The 24,530-nt window shown below is 42.3% G+C and overlaps 1 protein-coding gene across 6 annotated transcripts in view; it reads right to left on the bottom strand.

The window, feature by feature from the left end:
• Window positions 1-4,086: 4,086 nt before the first annotated feature.
• Window positions 4,087-24,530, bottom strand: part of LOC146797829 (uncharacterized) — a 282,706-nt gene continuing 262,262 nt past the window's right edge. For all 6 annotated transcript variants that reach the window (XM_085625023.1, XM_085625024.1, XM_085625022.1 and 3 more), the window contains one exon: window positions 4,087-5,873. In XM_085625023.1, coding sequence (XP_085481149.1) covers window positions 5,035-5,873 — 839 coding nt within the window. In that variant the 3' untranslated portion in view covers window positions 4,087-5,034. The remainder of the gene's footprint in view (window positions 5,874-24,530) is intronic.

Genomic DNA, 24,530 nt, shown 5'->3' with positions numbered 1-24,530 from the left:
TCCCAATCCGGAAGTGATGCATTGGTCACCACAGTCCGCTCCAGGTGCAGAAGGGAGAGACGTCTGCCGCAGTCCTTCAACCACCACTGCAGAACTTTTGTAATCTCCTCCAAAATCTGGAGTGGGTCAGAGAGATTCACCTGGTGCTGTGCCCACTGGGACTTCAGATCCTACTGCCAAGACCGCATATGCCGTTGTGTGTGCTTCACCAGCAGGATTCAGGCAGCGATAAGAGCCAGCAACCTCAGAGCCTGTCTCATCAAAATCCAGGACTGAGTGTGAAACATCAGGCTCATACTCCAAATGTCCTGGACTCTCCACTCCAGAGGGTAGGTGCATAACTGCACCATGTCCAGAATGGCTCTAATGAAAGGAAACTAAAGAGGAGTCAGGTGTGACTTCAACATATTGATACTGAAGTGCAGAAGATTCGCCATAGTGTGGAGGCGGGAGATGACTGCCTGGGGAGAGGCTGCCTTCAACAGCCAGTCATTGAGTAAGGGTAAGACTGGGACCCCTGACCTTCGCTGGTGTGCTGCAACCACTGCCATCACTTTTGTGAACACCCACGGCCCACTGTGAAGCCAAAGTAGGGCACAGCAAACTGGAAATGCTTGTGGACAACCGTGAACCACACATACGCCTGTGGTGCTGCAGGACGGGAATGTGGAAATACGCGTCCTGCAGATCCAGCATTACCATACAGTCTCCGAGGTCCAGGGCAGACAAAACTTGAGTCAACATGAGCATCTTGAATTTTTCATTCTGTAGAAAGGCGCAGAGAGGGCAGAGATCTAGTATAGGGAGAAGGCCTCTGCCCTTTTTCAGCACCAGAAAGTAGTGGGACCACGTCCTATTCTGATGCTGGCACACACTCAATGGCTTCTTTGGCCAGCAGAGTCTGCACATCCCGACAGAGCAAAAAGAGATGGCCCTCCATCAGCCATTTTACAGACAGTGGCAATGTAGGCAGGGTTTCAAGAAATGGATGAGCATAAACCTGCTGCACTATTTGGAGCACCCGCTTGTCAGAGTTTATTGCTTGCCATTGGGGGAGGTTGTGCCTGATCCTGCTTCCAACGGGTCCTTGTGCTGCGTTCAGGACTCATTAAAGAGGTTTGGAGGCTGCAGAAGCCAGAGGGGCAGGGGAATGGACAGTATGCTGGGTGTGAGTTCCACTACCACTGTGGGATCCACATCCCTGCTCACGAAAGGACTGAGAAGTCTGCTGGTCTGGGAGGCTAAGTTTGGAATTGTGGATGCACAAGAAAGGAAGATTGTTGCTTTTGTCTGGAACCCAATGAGAGGCCTAGGAATCTGGAGGTGACTCGACACTCCTTAAAGAGCTTGAGCACCAGATTAGTCAAAAAGCATGTTTATCAGGGAAGACTGGGCATCCCCCGAAAACCCAATCTACCTCAGCCAAGCGTGGAGGTCGAGTGCCATCGTTGAGGTCATGCCCCTGTCCGGTGAGTCGCTTGTGTCCAGTCCGCACCGAATAGTGAGCTTTGCTGTGTCCCGGCAATCTATCAGTGCCTGGTTCACCATGGTTCTGCCCACCATGGCTCGGCCCTCTCTGAGAAGCATGGGCAGCAGCTGCGCAACCAAGTCCCACAATATGTGGGTATATCGTAAGGGTGGGCGGAATTTGTGTAGTCGTGCTACGCAAAGCTCTGTGAAACTGTAAAAAATCTCCACGAGCACACAGAGTTCCTTGGACACGTGGAATTGCATGTTCTGCCCGATCGCGATGCTTTTTTCCTGTTTGCTTGCTCGGGGGGAAATATCTTGCAAACACGTATTTTGAAAGCGCAAACAAGCAGAAAAAAATTCTGCAAAGCCGCAGATCGCAAATTTTTTGGCAATTCCGCGTTCCCTGCAGAATGCAAAATTAGCCAAATTCTGCGAGCGGAACGGAATTTACTGCCCAGGCCTTGTATATCGGCCCAAGTGACAGGCAGTGTTCACCGACCGCAATGCAAGGCTGATGGCCTCTTCCGGAAGGTATCCAGACTCTTTTAATTGCTAATCCGGGTGAGTTGTAAGGAATGCGCTCAGGTTACATCTGGATGTTGAGGCCTGCACCACCAAGCTCTTAGGAGAGGGATGTTGGGTGAGGAAGGCTGGGTCCTCAGGGGCAGGGCGGTGGTGATGGGCAATCATTCCATGCATGGGGGCCCCTGTGCAGGGTGTAGCCCCGGCCCAAATGAGAACGTTAGTGAGGAGATCATTAAATGGGAGTAGGGTCATTGCAGAGCTGACCCCAGTTTGAAACACCTCTGTCAAGACGTTGGTCTCAACCTTGATGGAGGACAGCTGTAAGTCCAGGACCTTCATTGTCCTGCACATTTCCATGGCGAAAGATGCTCCTTTCTCTATGGCAGGTCCCGGAGGAGAAACCAGGCCAGAGTCTGGTGGGATTTCCAGACCACTGGCATTGCCGAGCTCCTCATACTAATTTTCCTCTTGGTAGGGATCACCCTTCGGGGGGCATAACCCTCTTCATCATCACTCCCCTCTGGGAATGTGGAACTGACCGAGGGTGGCAAGTCTAGGGTGGGTTGACGCAGTCCAGGCAGTGCCGGTGTCAGCAGCTAGGCAGCACTCTCAGATTATGAGAAGATGATAGGGTCCTCCTTCCGTGGGGTGGGTGAAACTGGAAACGGCGTCAAGGATTCTTGGACCGGTGTAGGTGTTGGTGTGAGTCTGGATCCTAGGGAGGACCCAGAGAGCCAGAATGGTGTCAGGGGTGAACCCACTGGTGGGAACACCCAGCGGTGGCACCTCTCAGCTTCCTGGGCCCTGAAGTCAGGCCAGAGGGAGCTGATGGCCCAAAAGTGGAGTGTATGGCATCATAAAACTCTAGAGTAGAGCAGGGGGAGCTCCGCTCCAGGGAATTCGAGGGGGCGTCTAGCTGACCCAGCCACCGTCTCAGTTGGTGGAGAGCAGAAGCAGGGTCAGGAAGCACAGCGCCGACTAGGAGAGGTCGAAGGCCACTTGGGAAACTTCTTAAGCTTCTTTGACTTATCTGACTTCGACAATAACTACTTGGAGCGGTATGATGATCGTTCGCCGGAGCGGATGCAAGAGTAGTCCCCCAGATAGCCCCTGGGATAGAGACTGAGAGCTGTGCAGAGCCTTCCTCTGTTATGCCGCCAGGAGCTTTATCACCTGCTCACAATCCACTTTGGGTGCATCGACTTGCAGTTGGCGCAGGCCTTGGAGTCAGGCACATGTCTGTGACATAACCCACACGGTTTAAATCCCATAGGTATGTTGGGGAACATATCTCTTGCACACTGGGAGCAGAACGCAAAAAAAACAAAAAACGAATCAACAAAAGGGTAGGAAAAAAATTGCATTTACAAATGTTGCCAACGAGAACAGACAGCCCTGAATAAACAGATATCCCTCACCAGTTGGTGCTTTTACACAAAGAAACAAACTGGAATAATTGTTTGACCTCATGCTAACAGAGATAAGAAGCATCCCCCAAATGTTAACTCTGTTTACTATGGGTCTCTCACATGCGATTGCTGACTTGGTGTGCACTAGGATAAGAAAATCTGATACTCCAACGAAATTAAATGTTTGTACTGGGTCAGTTGGTAGTAGCTCTTTCGACACATTGAATAGAAATATGTGGAGCATAATTAACTGGCGGGTTACTCAAAAGTCACACATCCTCTGGCTTTGTATAGGACTGGTTTGAGAAAATATAAAAAATTGACAAAAAGGTAAAAGACTGTTACCTGGTCAGGCCTTGGTTGAATAGTTATCAAAGGTGACCTAGGTAAACCAGTTGGTGGGTAGATCAGTAGCAAACATCCTAGTAAAGAGAACATTGCCTGTAAGATTAAGGATGGTATAATATTAGAAAAATGGCTGCTTGATGCCTCGTGACTCAGGTAAATTTGTGTTGTTAAATGTTGAGCTATACATGATGATCTAAAAGTAGCAAAATAGCATAGCCAGTCATGTCCTTGCTTTTGAGATCTGTGTGAACCAAGCACAATGCTAGTTCAAATTCAACATAGCCTTTCACTCTTGAAACATGATTGAAATCAGTACCATTTCATTAGGTAATAGTAACACCTTTTATTTATAGTGCTACAGAACAGTAGAATATAAATAGCTTGCATTGTACAAAAACAAAATTATTATTGTTGTTACATACATCTGTAAACACCCTATGACAAAATGTATGATCTTTTTCTACACAGCTATCAAATGAAATTTTACAGTTTGCAGATATGCTATTGAATAAAATAATGCCCCGCTATTAGCGAACTGTGATAAGTTTCATTTTCATTATCTGCATCAGCTGTGATGTATAACCTGACATACCTACATAGTTGCAATGGTAACCATTTATTAATTTTAAGAACTAAGTTTTAAGGTGTAAAACATCATGACAATACAAAAAGAGCCAGTGTTAAAGTTTGACATACATTCATCTTCCTCATCGCTGAGTTATTAACCCACTGGTGGCATCTATGAACTGCTGCATTTTCGTAGGCAATATCGGACAAAAAAAAAAAAAGGGTACAGGGCAACCTATATCAGTATGGGATGCCACCCCCTCCATTACTTTAATAGTTTGAGCCTTAAGAAATAGTAAACGTAGTTGAAACTCCCACCATACATCTGTCAAAATGAAATAATGATGCTAGATAAGAGGCCAATATTAAAATATTCATATTTTCTTGGCCAAGTCTTAATTCTATTACTTGTTTTATAAAGTTGTTGGTGACAAAACAATATGTTTACTTTTAGTATTTATATTTATTTTGTTCAATGCGCTCTTCAATGACTAGTTTTAGTATTCCCATGCATTTGTCTACTTTGGTTTCCTGAACTGTCTTTAATTTTTAGTCTTCTCTCAAAGTAGTTCTCAGCTTCCGGGTCTCTCCATTTCTTTTACGTAGCCGTATTCGTCCAAGTAGGTGAATTGAGTGCATCTGTGTATACACAGGATCGATACTGAATGCTGATGCTGGTAGTCAATTGTTTTGCCACTTAGAGCTTTGTTTTTCACTCAGATGTAGATTCCACAATCACTGTAGAGTCAGAACAAGATTGTAGGTTTTTCTTTACTGAGGGGAAAATGAAACTGTAGGCAGATTCATTAATGAGTCTGATTATGGGTTTAGGACCTGGCAATATATGAACATTCCTCGTTGAAGCTTTACCTCTGGGATTAAAATCTGCTGAAAGGTAATGTTTTTTTTGGTGTGCAATAAGATCTCCCTTTTGACTGAATCTTTTTTCACACTCAATGCATTGATAAGGCCTCTCTCCAGTGTGTGTTCTATGATGTCTATTGAGCACTCCTTTCTGACTGAAGCTTCTCTGACATATAGTACAGCAAAAAGGTCTCTCCCCTGTATGCGTTCTCTTGTGAACAAAAAGGTTTGCCTTTTTATTAAAGCTTCTCTCACATTCAGTGCATTGATATGGTTTCAAACTATAATCCAGTCCGTTCTGTCCAGAAATATTTCCCTTCTTACTTGAAGTTTTCTCACACTCAACAGACGAGTATTGACTCCATGTTTGTTCTATGTTAGGCTGGCATGTAAAAAGATGGTCACGACTCAGACTGCCCTCCAAGTCAATTTTTTCCAATTTTGGTTTCTTAGCGGTTTTTTGCTGAAACTTTACATCTGCTGGATTATTCCTAAAACCGCTGTCACCTGGCATAGAGGTATCTCCTTCCATTGCAGACCATATGTGGCTACTATAGTGCACTACTTTCTCGGATTTGTGGAGCATCTTCATGTTGGACTCTTCTGATAAAGCCTTGCCTCTTGTGGTGTTTCCAGTATATTTTGCTGAAGCTCCCCCTATAACTTCTCTGCTTATGGGCCCATCACCTGTTGATGCAACATGAGAGTGAAGTTAATATATTTCAACATTTAGAAAATGTGATACTGATGATACTAAATGGGCATCTCGCTTTTAATAAAAGTATCAAACATATCGTTTTCTTTACCACTGCCTATAATGTAAGTACACGCCCACGGAGATCAGCCTGGCAAAGTGAGGAGTTCAGGGTTAGGTACAGTTTCTCAATACATATGCTAGTCTAGGATAGGTCATCAATAGCACAGCACTTACACATGTTTTCTTATAGTTGTGTCTGCTGCTTACTTTAGTATAATAATGGCAAAATCAAAATGCAATACATTTTATTTACGCAAATAACCATGTCTCCCACCTCACAAGATTAACATTTAATAGTAGGTATTTGAAAGATGTTCTGATGACTTCCCTACTCGAAATTCAGGCAAGGAGCTACTTCACTCTTAATATGTGACCTGAAGGAAACAAAATTAAGTTTAACAATTTCTTGCTGCTTATAACGGACGGTACCACCCAAAAAGCAATTCTGGATTGAGTAATTACACATAAATATTGAAATTATTACTAATGGAGATGCTTGCAACCTGTAAAGGGATCACATCTATAAAATCATTATGTTTGCAAACAAATGTAGGTTAGAAACCTAGCTCGAAAAACACACACCCGAACTTGCGTGCCCCACATTGCCAAAAGTCCTCTTGCTAATCCCTCCACCCCAGCACCGATAGAAATCATATTCCAGGCTTTGTTTAGAAGTTATTAAGCTCTAGAAGTTGCACACATCATGTTATTTCTTCGCAAGTTCCATAGGAACAAAGACCCAAGAACCCTCTTCTTTTCATTCTACAGGAGGTTGAGGGAGACACTGTTAGATTTAGTAAATGGCTCACATAAACTAAATCCTAGGCAAACATAATTTTTTCTTTCTCGCTTCATCCTCGTATTTTTCTCGACCTCCTATTCTTTTCTCTCCTGCTGCTTTCATTTACTCTCCCTCTGCTAGCAACTTGGAAATTTCCACTACTACCTCTCTATACTTTGTACAACAAACTGCAACCGCGGTTAAAATCTGCCACTTTAATTTTTTTTTACATGCCTAAACCTAAATCTTCTGTCTCCTTTTTTTTTGGGCTGAAACTTCTTCTGCCAACAATAATTCTATCCCAATTTAATTACTGTGTATCCTTAAATGCAGACTTGCCCAAAAATGCGATTACTTCTCTTAATTAATTTAGAATGCTTATGCTCGTCTTCTGTTCCCTCTTCCAACTTAGTCTTCAGCTTCTGCATATTTGAGCCAATTTGTGGATTACCTGTCTAAATTCACAGTAAGATTTGTTCTTTGTGTATTATGTTAAAATGTCATCACTTGCTGGCACCGCCTTACTTTTGTTCGTTGATTTCTGCCTATGTTCCGTTTCCGTCTTTGATCATCTTCTATTTGTCTGTTTGTCTCACTATGTGTGTATCTGCTAAATTTTGTGATTTCACATTTCTGAATCCTTTGCCATGCTAATCTGTAAGACCTGCTCTTAACATGGGGACTTAAGTTATTAAAGGAGCAACTACTGTCTACTTGTCATACAAAAGTAACCCGGACCACAGTCCTTTTGTACTGTTCATTACTGGTTGTATAGTACTTTGTTGAAATGTGCTACAATCATTTAAAGAATCAGGAGTTAAAACATATGGGAAGAGTAGACGCAAGCTAGGTGTTGTGCCATAACTAAGGAGAATCTTTTTTTTCTAAGGATTGACAGGTCAGTGATAGTGTCTTGCATCACCCTCAGAAGCATCACAGAACAGTTAGCAAATGTGCACCCACGATGCTCTGCTGTTTCTTTTGGCTGGAAAGGAGTGCCTAGATGCTGATCGACCACAGGAACAACCAGAACAAACAATTTTGTGTGGTATTTTGAAGGTAATCAAATGAAACAATCTGGCCACAATCAGACCACCTTTTGTAGAAAAGTGAGCACTGCGACTACCAGTTAAGGCATCCTCAGTTGTAGAGCCTTTTGTACAGCAGTGTAATAACCTTGGCAGTGGTAAAAAGGGATTTTAGGGGCACAAGAACTTCAGGCTCTTGCTTGAACCACTTTTTGTAGGGGATGTACTTGTGCACGAATATGCCAGAGAAGTAACCTTTCGAACAAGTGCAGGTAGCTCAAAGTCTGCAGAAACCACCAACAGACTATTATGGAAAGGCTTTACAAACTGCCTAGCCACACTGGACATACAGGCCTCACCCAAGTTTTTGATATGCTTTCTGAAATATTACAGTCCCATGTTACTAGAAACACGTAAAACTAATCAAATATTTAAACTACTGCACCTCCTTAAACAACAATTTTTATGCAGCCTCCTAACAGAAGGACACCCAACCAACAGACAATACGAAAAAGCAGAACAATAAGAGTAAATGATTTATCAACATCATGGAGAGAAACAAAATCCAATGCAGTGGAGCTTTGCTAGAGAAGAAGTTGAAGAAAGGAAAAAGAGAGAAGAGAGTGTCTTACAAAAACAATTTGAAACCACATCTGCAAGAAATGGGGATGAGATATCAATCTTAAAAGGAAGAGTTGTCACAGGAGCACGTCTGCCTATGATGGGCCTTTATAAGCTCCAGTAGAACAAGAGTGACCACTAAAGAAGACACATCTATCCAAATTTGAGTGAAGTCTGGTTGAAACCTTACGGCAGTGATTAGCACACTGAACTTCAAAGAAGAAATTGTAACAGTGAAGTGCAACATAAGCCTAGGGATAGACCATCAAATTATGGAACAATAATATTTATTTGAAGAGTGTAGACCTGGTGGAAATTAATAAATGTAAACTGTAACCACTGGAAACACCAAATAGTGGTAATGGAACCATACCTGGCTCCTCTTGAATGGCTGCTTCTTGGAACAAATCAGAATACCCGAAGACCAGGATTCCAAGAATCCAGGATATGTGGGTAGTGGAACTGGGAAGAAGAATCCAGGCATCAGAAGTTTCAATCCAGTTATTCTCTTACACCTCCTGAGAAGGCCTTGGGCCAAATGTAGGAGCTCACAGTATCATAACTGTGTGGCTCATTTCAGGGCAATTTGAATAATTTTTTACTTGTTCCTTATACACTAACTTAAACTGAGGAAACAATCAGTAGCGGCCGACATGGCTCATAGGTGGGGGTGGGCTGGGCGCGAGCGGTCGCAGGGGGTGTGGGGGATGCGGTGAAAGTAAACATTAAAAAAAGGAAAGGAAGCAGGCAGCCAGGTTCCCTCCCCTCAGCCAATCACAATGCTGCAGTGCAGCGTTGTGATTGGTCGGGACGTCGCCCAGCCTAATGGGCTAATGGGGTGGCCATGTTCTTCTCCATACAGGGTGCAATGTAGCCTGCATGGAGAAGGGCAGAGTGCGCATGACTGGTTTGGGGGGCCCGAGAGGGCCGACCAAACAGTCTTTGCCCACTCAGGAGTAGGTAAACCACTCCTCCACTGCTAGAGCCGCTCCGCCCACCCTCAATTCGCAAAGCAAGCATAAAATGGTAATAACTTAAAAATGATTACCATTTTATGTTTTGCCTTTCTTGCACTGCGAGAAAGCAGTGGGGTGACGCTTCTCTGCCCTAGTGGAGGAGCCGCCCCTGGACACAATACATATTCAGAGACTCATAAAATATTAAATACCAACTACCCCAAAGTGGCCTTCGCCAGGCTAATCAGCTACACTGTACAACGGCAGACTGCAAATAGCAATGATGTACTAATTACACATAGATAGGCTGGATTAAAATTCCAGATGACATTTTAACTAGTGGTAGTAAGGAGCTGAAGACTCTGGATCCTTTACTCTTGGCAAGTTAGTGTTTGCTTGACACAACCCTACACTAAGAAAAAGGCATGCTGTAACCACCACCCAACGAAGTCTTGCAAGCTCCAAGGTTCCAGTCACACTCATAATTCACAACACAGACTTTCCAGGGAGTTTCACAAACTCCTTTCTCTAGACTTAGACGCAAGGGAGAACTAAAGACAAGTCAATTCTCTTGTTCCTTAAATTATACAATTGTTTCGGGGGTGACCCTAATCGGAAAAGCTTGAGAGTTGCGCTTGGCGCTAGAGGGATGTCAAGGAAGCTTGTCCCTACGCAGATAAGCTTCACAAATCAGAGTGCTGCCTCTCATCTCTGAAAGTACATGACAATCAGTTGTGGACCACCTGGGAATGTTCGAGAAATAGCAAGTGGTTGTTATCACACCTCCTCCAACACAGCAGCACGTTCTCCCACTTAAGAGGACACAAGCCCCCAGCTCTCATCGCATGGAAATTAACAGGCAAAAAGATTTCAACCGTTCTAATGAGACAAAACGTTTCCAATGAAAAAGGATAATTTAACACTATTAGATGAATGAATAGAAAAAGTGGTGCGTTTCACTGTAGCAGTCAAGGCCAGTTAGAGATAATAACAGCACAAAAGCTGCAGGATCCTGCCATTCAGTTACATATGGAAGTGATGTGAAATAGGTCTACAGAACGGATGTGTATTTATTTACACAGGTGTGTGCACTGCTGAAATAGGTTAGGGAGGTAGCCAGCCCCTGTAGGGAATGCTGAGAATTAGGTAAGTCACGGATTAGAATTAAAGTGACTGATGCTAGCAAAAAGTGGGTCAGAGAAAAAGTCAAATGGCTGGAAAAAGTATCATAACAGTTGTTATATTAAAGCAAAATGACCTGAAAAGGGTAGCAAGTATTGAAGGAGTATAGAGCTATTTTGCGTTCCAACAGGCCGAGTCACAGAATCTGCCCGTTTGTGAACTCAGAAAAGGCTTTTCCAATGTACCAACCTCTATTTTGTGATTTAGTAACCTGTTACAGAATCGCAAAATGGGTCTCCGAGCAGGTATTAGGAAGGGGCCTGTTTAGGGCGTCCCTTCCTAATACCGAATCGCAGCACTATGTATGAATATTTTGCGACCAAATACCGGCTGCAAAACATTTGCAGTTTGCCATCAAATTCAATCTGAAGGTAACCCATTCGCAAATAGGTAGGGGTGGCGATACCTTCCCCTTTGTGAATGGTGGCGAAAACGTTTTTTTTTCAGAGCAGGCAGTGGTCCAGTGGGACCGTTGCCTATGCTTAAAATTTGAAAAGGAAACTTTTAATTTTTTTCTTTTAAACGCAACCTGTTTTCCTTTAAGGAAAATGGGCTGCATTTAAAAAAAATGATTGCTTTATTTAAAAGCAATCACAGACATGGTGGTCTACTGACCCCAGCAGGCCACCATCACTGTGATTTTAGCAGATCCTAATGCGTCGCAAATTGCGACCTGCCTCATTAATATTGATGAGGTAGGTCAATTTGCGACCCTTAGGAATCGCTAAATGAAACTCATGGAGTTTCACACATTAGGAAAGCAATTCTGAGAAAATCACAATTAGGTAATTGCTATTCCTAATATTGATACATGTGGTCCTATGTTAGGAATGAGGCAGTTGTAATAAGTTTCATTAACCCATTCCTGCACGGCATCCTAAGTTTAACAGAAACTGTGCCTAGAACAGGTTAAAATAAAATTAATTTTCAGATCCAACTGATGAAGGGAGTGATCCTTTAGAAGCATAAAGTGGGCGTACACACGTAGAACAGTATGCCTTCATTTACCAGCCCAGAAAGGATCTAAAAAATCCCAAGTTTCCAGAAATGACGGACAGGGCTTGATTAATTTAACAAATGCATTCAAACATACACGAAGCAGGTACCATAATGCTGCCATGAACCCCATAAGTGCAAAGCTCCCCTCGAGCTTCCATCCTGCGTTGAAGACTTTTTTTTTAAAAAACATGATGCTGTCATTAATAGAGATGTGCTGTGCATTACTTCTACTGCACATGCAATATATTGGGTAGATCCCAGTTACTAAGGCTATTCCGAGCACAGTTCTTCTGCCTGGAACCGCATGTCAATTCTCATACGTGCGATCTGCCAGAGAAAGGTATGCACATCCTTGAAGAACATCTTAGGAACAGAACATTTTTAAACAAGATGTTGCCATTAGGCAATTGTTGCCTGGAGCAAACATTTAACATGTACAAGTGCCCAATCCGCCACAGTAACTCCATAGTTGCATTTGAATCTATTCTATCCTCCAGAACAATATTTTAGGACAGAGAATTTTGAAACAACCTGGTATTGTTTACACTTCAGTGACAGGGCTACATAGTTAAATGAGCATTTCCTTCTTTCAAGACCGAAGAAAGGTATAGCCAACAAGGATCTCCCATTCTCCATGAATTGCCCAAAGGCTAGGATGAGAATGTTTCACAAAGAAGGTGCAGTAAAAAAAGCACAGACTAAAGGTAGACAGCTCTGGCACCCAGAGGAAATTTACAATAAATACTCACACCAATTGACCTGTTGCAATTCAGTTCAACAACAATACCAGGTTAAAATTCAGAGACACCTTCTTGAAACTCGGTTGGAGCAACAAAGCATCACAACTTGAAGACCTTTACCTTTCGACAACACAAACAATAATCAATAATCTTTATACGATTTAAATAATGCAAATCATAAATGTTCAACAAAACACAAGTACAACAGTCAGACCTACAGTTGCCCTCGATATAAAGATAAAACTATCAAGCATCTTATACACATGAAAGAAAAACCCCTGATAAAAACCACAAGACATAAAAACAAACCGTCGGTGTACTTAAACATTGAATGTACAACAACACAGAGCGAAATTGCCTAAAGATCTGTGTTAAAAACAACGGTCGATCATACTTTAAACGTAGGTTAGAAAAAGTAGGACATGTAAATACAACATGCAAGGTATCAAATATAGCGGCAGGGTCGCAAGGACAAGATGGAGGCTCAGAAAGCTCGTGCCAGCCCATTACCAACTAACGAAAAAGGATCAAACGAAAATAGGTCAAGAGTCGCCTATGGTGAATTGGCATGTCAAGCACCAAATATAATTCAATAGGGTTCGGGGATTTTGACCATAGCCTAATGTAGTAAAGACTTTTCAAGCAAGCCCTTCATTGTCCTTTTTTCCAGGGCAAGACCACAAAATGCTTTCTTAACCCAGGCAATAACGTTCTTGGTAATTAAATATGGATCAGAGAATAACTCCGGTTTACCTATAGTAATGAATAAACACTTTACATAATTTAAACAAGGTATATCAGCCCTCGGTCCAAGACAAGGCAATCACTTAAAATCCACCTGTTAAACTCTAGTTCCTTCTTGATCCAAACTGACAGCCATAAAATTAAGGAGCAAACTTAAAATACATATGTAATATAACCAACCCCCAATTCCTCATGCACAATCTAAATCGGCATACTTTACGGTATCCTCAAGACTTTTCTAAATGATTTATTTTCCGCCACCTGAATTGGTTGGTGGTCCTTGTAATCCCAGACCTCACAGCCAAAGCTCGCTGTCGGAACACATTTAGTTTTGTAAAGGTCAATAATTGATCAAATATGGGGCTGGCCAAGTCGCCTACAGAACTCCTCAATGCTGTATGACACTCTGTTCAAGGAGTACGCCTGCGAAGAAATTGCCAATTCAGATTGGTGTCCAGCAGTCAACCCAGGTAGCAGAATTTATCAACCTAGCTAATCTGCTTGCCTGAAATGGTAAAGGTTTTGGAGTTTGTTTTGGCTGGGGCAAAAACCATGGTGAAAGACTTTGAAAAATTGGATTTCAGGCCCAAACTGTCCACAAATAATATAAACCGGTCTAGCAAATGCTTCAGACCATTGGGCGTACGTGCTATAAAGACAATATTGTCGGCATAGAGCAAGGCCGATATGTATCTATCCGCCACCCTCGGGACGTCCTTACATAAATCCAGAAGGAAGGAGTCAAGCTGATTGATATATAAAATAAAAAGCATGGGAGCTAAAATGCAACCCTGATGCACTCCCCTGGCTAACTTAAAATGCGGAGAGCTTTCCCCATTGCAATCAAGACTTACAGAATCCTCAAGCTCAGAGTGCAAATCGTGCAAAAAAGGGACTAGCGCAGTATTAATCCCCATGGACTGCTCAATGGCCCAGAGCTTCAACCAATTGACAAAGTCAAAGACCGTGCTGAGGTCCATGAATGCCAAATCTATGGACCCCTTCTTAGCTGTGACATACTTACTAATTAATAAATGAAGGTTGAAGTTTTTTTAAATATTTTCTCGCCCTGCTCTAAAGCCATAATGAATGTCTCTCAGTATATTATGCTCTTAAGCCCACTCTGACAACCGCTTTAGCAGGATGTGGCCTACTATTTTAACCTTCGCATCAATTTAAGAAATAGGCCTTAGCAGGATGAGTAGGCTCTATTCCCTTGCTTATAAACCAGGACAATTACTGACCTTTGCCAGGAGGTGGGAATAGAACTACAGGCTGCCGCATTCAGATGCTGTGTGATGACAGGAGACCATAGATCCACATGAGCATCATGAAGGTCTCCAGGTAGTCTGTCTGGGCCAGGGGCTTTTCCTGAAGGCAGGACCTGGATCGCATCTCTAACTCCCTCCAGGTCAAAAAGGATAAACTCTCTTTTCCTAGGAATGAAGGGTGATGGAGATTCACTACCCAGATTATAGACAGACTGAAAATGACTTACCTATGCTCTGGAGGGGATAGAGAGGGCCAACTTAGATGGGGTGCCTACATTGAAAGAGGCCGATTCACTACCCGCCAGAATGCTGATCTATTCCTGAGAGAGCAGGCAGTTGTTAAATCCTCCCAGGGTTCGCTTCTAAGCATATTTTTGATTTGCTTACATGGGGCTGCATATTCCCGTCTTGCTTCCCTTGCTGCTGTTATACTCCTAGGTTTCTGATGCAAGACCATCAGGAAAGCCTTGTGAGTTTTTGAACGTCTTATCGGACCATTTGGGTCACGCATTGTCCGACACACATCCCTGTCTAGTCAAGGCCAACTTGCCAATACATTCAAAGGAATTAAAAAATATTGCAGTCAGAACTCTCAAGCTACAAGAAGAACTCAAAGTTTAGAAGGCAGGTCTTTAAAAAATCATCAGGGACTATCTTCGCACAGCTTATTCTACAACCCTCATTCTTCGGTGTGAGTGGCTCCCTATACAAGTTAGCCTGTTTAGCAACTAACGCATCAAATCTAAACTTAAAAGACAGAGGATTGTGGTCACTTCAGGCAGTCTATTGTGTCTTAAAATAGATAAGGGAACCAAATAAACTGACTGCATCTCAAGTTAACAACTTAATGAGATTAAAGTCAGACAATAAGGTATTTAAAAACTCCCGCTGGCTAGAATGACTTAAATGCACTTGTGCCGAAGCAGGGCATGAACTGTCTTTCTCCGCCGCCAAACCACATGATGTGCAAGGGTGCAAGTTAAAATCACCTAAAATTAACGTGGAAACAGGTTTAAGTAGGGACAATAAAAAAACCTTCTAAAAAATGAGTTACGTCCATTACGGGAGAAACCAATGCAGTAGTAGAATTGTAAACATTGATAACTAACATGTCATATTTATTATCAAAGGTTAGCAACACACATGAAATGTTGGGACAATCAATAGGCACCATCTTCTGATCGCATCCTAAGCCCAGCATATTCTACGACCCTCATCCTTAGGTGCGAGTGGCTAACTATACAAGCTAGCCTGTTTAGCAACTAACGCATCAATTCTAAAATTAGCAGACAGTGGATTGTGGTCACTTAGGGCAGTCAATTCTGTCTTAAATTCCATAAGGGAACCAAATAAACTGTCTGACGCTATGATTTAGTCAATTGTAGTGCTGTGGCCTCTTCCCTTAAAAGTGGTTACTAAGCCATTCAAGAGGAACTCAGCATAAGCTAACAAGTTAATAAGATTAAACTCAGACAATAAAGTGTTTAAAAACTCCCCCTGGCTAGAATGACTAAAATGCACTTGTGCCGAAACTGTCTTTCTCCGCTGCCAAACCATATGATGTGCAAGGGTGCAAGTTAAAATCACCTAAAATTAACGTGAAAATAGGTTTAAGTAGGGACAATAAAAAACCTTCTAAAAAATTAGTTATGTCCGTTACGGGAGAAACCAATGCAGTAGTGGACTTGTAAACATTGATAACTAACATCTCATATTTATTACTAAAGGTTAGCAACACGCATAAAATGTTGGGACAATCAATAGCCACCATCTTCATATCGCATCCTAAGCCCAACTTAACCAAGGTAACGAGCCCCCCTTTAGGTCTCCTATGTGGCAAAGGTTCGGCATTCTTAAAAATGGCTGCAAATCCATCCAAATTCAGGTCACCAGAAACATTCCAGGTCTCTTGTAGGCAGATAATGTCATATGATAACAGTATGGATTTCTCTCATCATTCAAAACATGACCGGCATTCCAGCCCAATGTTGCAAGTAACCTCTCCTTTGGGGAACACGCCTCATCCATTCCCAAGGGTAAGTCCAGGCTCATTGAGTTTCAGTCTTGCACGTCTAATAGCACCAGGGGTGCAAATCTGTTATGAAGTTGAATGTCTCCCCTCTGTCCTATACGTGACACTGTACGACACCCACTATCCAGAGGCTGACAGTCTGGAACCACTGGAGAAAGACTAAAGCGTTGAAGGGGATAAAAAAAAGCCCAAAGGATAAAATTGAATAACAAACCTCGTGGGCAGGTTGGACCTAAAAGTAGACAAAATATACTCCACTAACCGGGGGTTCCTAAAATTGACCACAACAGTCACCTACACAGTACTTGGGAGAGTCCCCGAGCCAGCCCACCCTCCGCACCATAATGACTTCATAGTACAAAGAAGAGGCAGAAAAATTCAGCCATTTCGGTAGCCTTATTTTTCACATGATTGCATCTCTCTTCAGTACCCTCACTAACGGAAGGTATGTTAGTCAATACAAGAACGTAGGGGGTTGACACTGGGGATAATTGCATGACATTCCTCATGGGAGATGGCTCAGCAATAATAATAGGATGGGGAAGAGGTGGACTGCTCCTGTTATTAAGAAAGTGAGCTCTCAAATTCTTGGGACGATCACTGGGGACTCTTGGCTGATCGGTAAGCAAACTAAATTGAGAATTTCTCTCCCTCACCGTCATATTATTGGAAGCCCCAATGCCCACAGAGACACACTGTAAAGGGGCAGCTTGGCAACTAGTTTGGGCCACTGGAACTATAGAGGTTGCCACCTAGTAAGACCTAGGATCCGGCACCTGGGGGGGAGACACCAGAAGGAAAGCTCAATGAGCGTAATCTACTCTCCAGGCTTTCAATCACCCTAACTGCTTTATCCAGCCCTCCTTCCATGTTATGAGCCCCGCCATCCAGTCCAATCACACGGGTCACCAAGGATTCAACAACTTGCAGGGTTTTCAAGGCAGTGTCCAGAGCCGAGGTTATTGCACTCGCAGGACCTGCCATAGCATCCTCCATTACCGAAGGCTTCCTGCATCTCTTACCAAGTCTTCGCGATGGGGGTAGCTGGGTAATAGAAGGAAAAACTTTAGTCCTTGAGCCGTTGATGCAACCGAGTCACCCTGTCCAATGGGCTTAGTGTGGACTGAAGTAATAGTTACCTGCAGGTTTATCTTATTGAGAGGTGATCCAGCCGTGGGCCTAACTGAGTTGCTATGGGCCAGAGTCTCTCCAGTTGAAGAATCAATGGCTGGAAAGTCATTATGTGTATGCGTCGGGAGGGAAGCCAATTGACCTTCCTGCGTGATTTCTTCAGCCAGAGTCCCTACTGCGTTATTTAAGTACATAATGTTGTTCTGGGTTCGGGCCCTCTTATTGGTGGAGTTTGCCACAACACCTTTACCCTTCCCCATGTTTAGGAATAATGACTTGTAACAAAAAAAAACAACAAAAAAAAATAAGAGTCACTCACCCCTGAGCTTGAAGTTCGGGGAGTGGCCCTGCCTTGTCTACCCACAGACAGGCCCGCCCTTGGCCTAGGCTTCGCCCGCGTGTGTCCCGCGCTGCGTGATGGCTTTATAGCGCGATGTGCGTCCACGGTGATGGTGGCTGCCGGCCACTCCTCCACAGATCAAAGCAGGCTGGGACTGTGAATCCCCCTCCAGAGTCCAGCACAATACTTATAGCGTCCCAAGAAAGCCAAACCCTACCCTCAGGAAGAAGGCCTGTGATGGGTTGTGAATCATGCATGATTCAGAACACATCCTAGTTAGGCTCTATACGCTAAACACTACTGACCCGGACGTTTTGCTGGTATACAGCTGGGCATCAAATCCATTATCACACAAATACAATAGCACCATGGTTGAGCTGAAATTTACCAATGAATCATTTTGTAATATCTATGTTGATCTAAGTGACGGCCAAGAGCCGTATATAAGCACCATCTGTGTGCGCTGACATCGGGTATTGATATGCAACCCGTATATATAGGCCCTTTCTCCAACGGAGACGGAAGGAGCAGCTATCGTTTACTTACTTACTTACAACTTTATTGAGATCACACAGATCCTAAAAAGTATACAGCAAAAAAAGTCCCAGGAAGGTATACACCGAAATATATAGATAGAATATGTATAGAATAAAAATTGATAAAAACATTTGTACAAATCCAAAGTGACAGGGCCCCTAAAAACAGTTTTAAGGTGCATATGTGCAAAGCAGCAATATGTATGGCACAGGATAAGGTGCTCGAAGTTCCCACAAGTACCACATGGATAACATTCTGGTCTGACAAAGCATTCCAAAACACATTGACTCAGCTACATAATTTTTTCGCCTAATCCAAAGAGCATGCCAGAATCTAGAAAGACCAAACACAATAGGTTGTCTGGTATCCGTACACAAAAGGGCCTGTATGTACGTTTGCAGATCGATTTTCTTACCTCACATTTTTATGTAAAATTTCTTTTTATTAAAAATTGATATATTGTTTTTATTTGATTATATGATTATCACAATTAGTATAGTTTGTTGGTATTTAATGTGCTTTGAATGTATTGCATTCTCTATGAATTATAAAGTAACCAATGTTTTTTAGATGTGAAGTGTAATGTTTACAATATGCGCCTAATTTTTATATGAATAAAGCCTCTGACGCTACATTTTTGGGTTTGGTGGTATTATAGTTAGTGATTTCAGAGTATGTGCTTTCCCCGTTTAAGAAACGTATGAGTCTGAGTTTATTTTGTGTGTGTATAACGAAGTTCTATCTCCTTCCAAAGGGACACATTTTTCGTCTACTGTAACTCTGCCTTAGCCACACTGAACCTTAAAAATAAAATTCATTTTCTTAAATCCCTTCACAGGTTGATTGTACGTGTTAGTGTGATTTGGGAACAGGTGCACATTTCCTAGCAGCCCATCAGTAATGCCACTGATGAAGATGATGGAAAAGATACTCTCTAGAACTACTCTGGGAGGCACATGCCCATAATTCACCATTATTATGAGCTGAGGAAATGGAATTAGGTATTTATGTGTCTTGACTGCCTTTGATACGGAGCCCTTTACTTAAATCAGTACACTGAACTCAAGTGTAATTACTCATCTTTGAGAAAACCCCATTGCTGTGGATTTTGCAATTCCATGGCTTCAAGAAAGCCCACCGGCCCGTCCTTCTTAAACAATCCCACAAATTTACCAAAATTAGAGCATGACCTGTAGGATTACAACCTCTTCAAAGAGTGCGCTCTGAAGGAGAGGGGTTTCATTTGGTCTTAAAAACAGGAAGTTTACTTAATTTCACAATTCAAGATCGCTTGTGCAAGAAAAATAATTCTGCAAGTCAGTACTACAGAATACAATACTATATACTAGGTAGGCTTTTTCAGTGTTGAATTCATTAGAACCTCGACTAATGAAAAAACATCTGCATATAGATTAACATTCAAATTAAGACCGAGAAAGACAAGAGAGGGAGAGAAACAGGACGTATCCAAAGGGAAAGATGCAAAGAATGCCTATTGTTATATAATGATGGTCAGGATTGGGATGATATGTAAAGAACATATATACAAAGGGTTCAAACTTAGTACATCTTTAATCAACTGGACTGGAAATAGCAGTGCAAAGAGAGTAGCTAGACTACACACCCCGCGCATTTGCATCAAGGAAATGACAATAGCAAAAAGAAAAGTAAAAAAGGTTTGAGACTGCTCTGCAGGCATATTTCAATAGGGATTTATTTTCATGCATTGATGAGGGAGTCTTACATCTCAAATGCAACGTAAGATGGAGAGAAGAGAGAAAGAAGAACTTGTCCCTGTTACTATAGTGGAGTGGCACTCCAGACTACACTTCTGGGACTGAATTCTAGATACTCTGTCCCACTCGGCGCCAGCCATAGATAGTGCAACACATCACTACAAATAGGCTGATTGAAATGAATGAGCAACAACATATTACCTACCAACCTATGAGCCAAGACTCTCCCTAAGATTTTATAGTCTTGAGTTTAAAATTGAAAGAGAGTGATAGAAAGATATATCTAATCCATCTCTTCCTGGCTTCAACAATAAGACTATCCGCGCTTTGGTCAGTGTGGGGTCACACGCTGACTTTGAAGAGGTCAACATACAAAGCACCAGGTCAAGTGATGATTTATTAATGTACCAAATTAATATTGAGGGTATCCACTGGTTGGGGAGATGGTTATCTCAAGCTATTCAATTCGTGCCCAACCATACCAGAGGGGAATCCTTCCTATTTGTTAAAAGGACTCTCCTCCACTAGAAATGACTAGCAGCATGCTTCATCATCGAGTCCTCACCCAGACACCTATTGTGTCTGGGTTGGCTCAACCGTGTGGACAACACAGCTCTTATCTAGGTTTATTTGTGATGGGATCTGAAGAAACTGGATTAAAATTGTCTCAAAGTACTCCCTTCAATTTAATATGCAGCAAGGTGTCCAAGCAAAATCAAAAATATAGGTGATGCTGGTGGGGGAAATTAGTTTTGAGAGAAGAATGAGACAGTCCTGCAACAGGAAACCCCATAGAAGAGCCTCCTTCGATATTTAGAAGTTTCTTAATTACACAGGCATGATGGCAGGATATGGGAAGAGACTAGATGAACACATGACAAACAGTCAAATCCAAGGTGAGATAGACAAAAAGCCAGCTAGGACAATAATATGTATTACTAGCTGCAGATGAGATGTTCAATAAACAGTAGGTTATATGGGATACCAGTTCAGCGAGAAGTCCACACTGCTCATCCTCAATTTCCAAGAAGACTGTGGGAAACAAAGATCCAGCTATTCCTACATCCAGGAGGGTTGAGCAAGTAAGAAAAGAAGAATCAGGTAGTTATATTGGGTAAGTGCCATGTGCATCCTCTGGACCAGTCGTCCAACTAGACTGAAACTGGCTTTCTCATTGTTTAACGCAAGTGACAATAGGCTCTAAAATGGATATATAACACCCTTTAAGGCGCTCTGCTTAGCATACAAGGCACTTCATGGAATTGGCCCTGACTACCTGAAGAATAACCTTAAATGGTATTCTCCAGGTAGATCTCTACGCTCTAGCCATTCCAGAAATCTGGTGGTTCCTTCCCACAAGCGTATGTCCTGAATAGGCAGGAGCTTTATCAGATGTACTGCCCTTGAGTGGAATAGTCTTCCTCCATCTCTGAAATCTTCAACCACTCTTTTAGCTTTCATGAAGCCTCTAAAAACCTGACTGTTTTCCAAATAAGACATCCTTTTCCATTGATCACAGACAGCCTCAAGACACATCCGGGTATACATGCGCTGTTTAAATTCGCTCAATAATATGCTTGTTTAAGCATCTTCTACATGTTAACTGGTCAGGTCCTGCTCTTCTGATACTTCTAACTTAAGACAAGGTGTGGGTAAGATATTTAACTAATCAAAGTGGTGCTGCAGAATTTAGATCATAGAAGGAGGTTCACACTATTAAAGTCTAAAGAAATAGGACGATCGTGTCAATACAAGCGAGTATGAAAAAGGAGCGTCACAAATGGACATTAATTAGTGAACGCTTATGGAGTTTTCAGTACAGTGGTTTTATGTGGCTGTCATGTGGAATGGAAGATTGTCTCTCCAGGCTGCACTGCGGAGATTAAATTCTAAACCAATGATTAACGTCAATAAGAGCAGGGGATTTCTATTGTGTTATTACAGCTAACGTAGCAGAAAATTGAATCATATTAACCAACTTTTTTATCAGTATGAGGGTTGCCTACTGTTTGTCACTAAATATTAAAGAGATCTGGAGGGCATACATTGGTTACAGAAAGACATACATGTTTAAATTAGTACACAGCAGTGTCATACAGGATACAACATTGTTCAAAGCAACCTCTTAGTTTTGCTGCTCACATGTTATACTAATGCAATTGCAACCTATTTCTTGTCAACAAATGATATAAATTCTGGATTTACGGACATAAAAAAACACTTAAAGAAGATTTATTCTGAGAACCAACGTGGATTCAGTTTCTAAATGTTTTGTTTGCGGTTTATACAAACCATAGAAATACAGACAATAAAACAGTGATATAAAAATTAGACAGTTACACTGACTCAATAATATTGTCTCAATAAACGTAAAGCATTTCATTTAGTGCATAGTTTATTTCCCCGCTTCAAATCCAAGTCTACAGAACAACGTGAAAACATAATTAAGAGGAAATGACAATCCCCTTGATTTTTCGTCATAAAAAACAAAGAATCTACATATTGTAATAACACGGCGTTTGATGGTTCTCACATAAACAGTGATGTTAACATATTTCATGTATAGCTCAATAGTAAAATCGTCCACTATCCGGAAAATCAGAGTCCACGTTCTATACAAAGTCGAGCACAATGGCATATAAGTGCATGGTTATATTAGTATTTGCCCTACAAACTCTGGAAGGCCTACTGTGCCAGTGCACACATTTCTCAGCACTCCCCACTGATGGCACGGACAGCTGTTTTCAAAAAATCTTTGCAGGTAGGTCATGCAGATAATTTTCCAAAGCCACCTAATTTAGGTGAGCTACATAACCATGTATATGGGTAGCAGGCAACACACCCGAAATAAATATTCCTTAAGCCCAGTCCTGTATCTTTTTCTTTACACAACATTTAACATGTGCTCTAGAATCTGCACATAATTCCACGTAAAGTAGTAGAAGCGCTTTATGTAGCTGGTATAAGCAGCCCGCAGAGCCCTCCATATGGCACCTATATGTGGGAAGCAGCGGAGAAGGGTAGCGTGACCTGATGAGGGTTACTTCTGTTCTTTTCCTAGTCTGCAGTGGGTTCGGTGGACTTTAGGAGCGGGGCCCTGGAGGTATAGGAGCATTGCCACTTGGTTTCTTTTATCCCCCCAAGAGAAGCAGCCCAGGCTGGATCTGCCATAAATCCTCTCAGAACAGTTTCTGCTCAAGTGAGGTGGGGGGCTCAGTAGAGAAATAACAAATAGATTCTCTCTATTAGCTGGATCCTCCATATACCTCTAAGATCCGCTTTGGCTCAAGTAGGGGGGCCTCCTGAAAATAGTATAGAAACAACAAACAGATTGTTTCCATTGAGCCAATTGGATAACAATGGCTGACTCATACCACCTCTCCCTCCCCTAACACAGACCAAGGACAAATTAAAAATGGGCAAACCCCGCCCTATAAAAGACGCGGTAGCCAGCACAGTTAGACGCTTAAATGTCCTTAGCTGGAATATAGCTGGGTTAAAAAATAAAAGAGAAGATACAGGATGGGTAGATATTTTAAGCGAACACGATGTGGTGGGCCCACAAGAAACCTGGGAAATTGATAACTCCCTCTGGGTGGATGGTTTCACGACCTACTTTGAACTCACACGACCCTCACTGGCAGGTAGAGTTAAAGGGCTTACTTACCCTAATCGCCCTCACAAATTGAGGTACCCATTGTAAGCTTGATTCTGGCTTCAGCAACTTCTTAGTGGTTCAAATAACCCCTGCAAATGTGCCCAAATTACTCATTGTGAATTTGTATAACTCTTTTGAGTGTAAGTTTATGAAAGAACACTTGTTAAGTCTAAAATATGTTTTAGAGTCATATAGAGATTTCAAAATACTTTGTAGTCAGAGATAATTTTGGGGTATTTTAATGTACACTTATGCCCGAAGGATTGCCATGTTTCTGACAATCTTGCCCCTGGGAACTGTTTAAATCTGCATTTTGAGCAGATGCAGCAAGGAGGGCTACTAGAGGACATCATGGCTGATTTTGACCTACTATACCAGAGTGTTAAAAAGGGTGAGGATAATATTCCCTCTTACAATAGAAGAGGTGTGAATTCTACATTTGGCTATATTTTTTATCACTGTGTGTCCTACCCAGTCAAGAGGTCCCAATTTAGTGACCATAACCCCAAACACTTAAGGTTAAGATGAGGGACTGAGGAAAATACAAACCTCCAGGGGGTACTATTTGTGTCAATGTTAGGCCAAAGGATCAAGCATGTAGGCTTAAATGGAATAAGATACCCCCTGAACAGTTCTTCGAGGATTTATTAGAAACCTCCAGGGATGATATTGGATCCTGCTTAGAAGGCACAAATGAGGAGGATGTAATCCTAAAGGCTTATTATAGGATACGTCAACAGGTGGCCAAAAACTCACACAACCTGCTAGGAAAACCAGGGAAGGTGGCGAGAGATGGTTTGACCACAAATGTGCAGAGGCCCACAAGAAATC

Source organism: Triturus cristatus, chromosome 9 (assembly GCF_964204655.1).
Source record: "Triturus cristatus chromosome 9, aTriCri1.1, whole genome shotgun sequence".
Taxonomy (NCBI): domain Eukaryota; kingdom Metazoa; phylum Chordata; class Amphibia; order Caudata; family Salamandridae; genus Triturus; species Triturus cristatus.
Note: the sequence above shows the minus strand (reverse complement) of the source record. Positions and strands in the feature narration are given on the sequence as shown.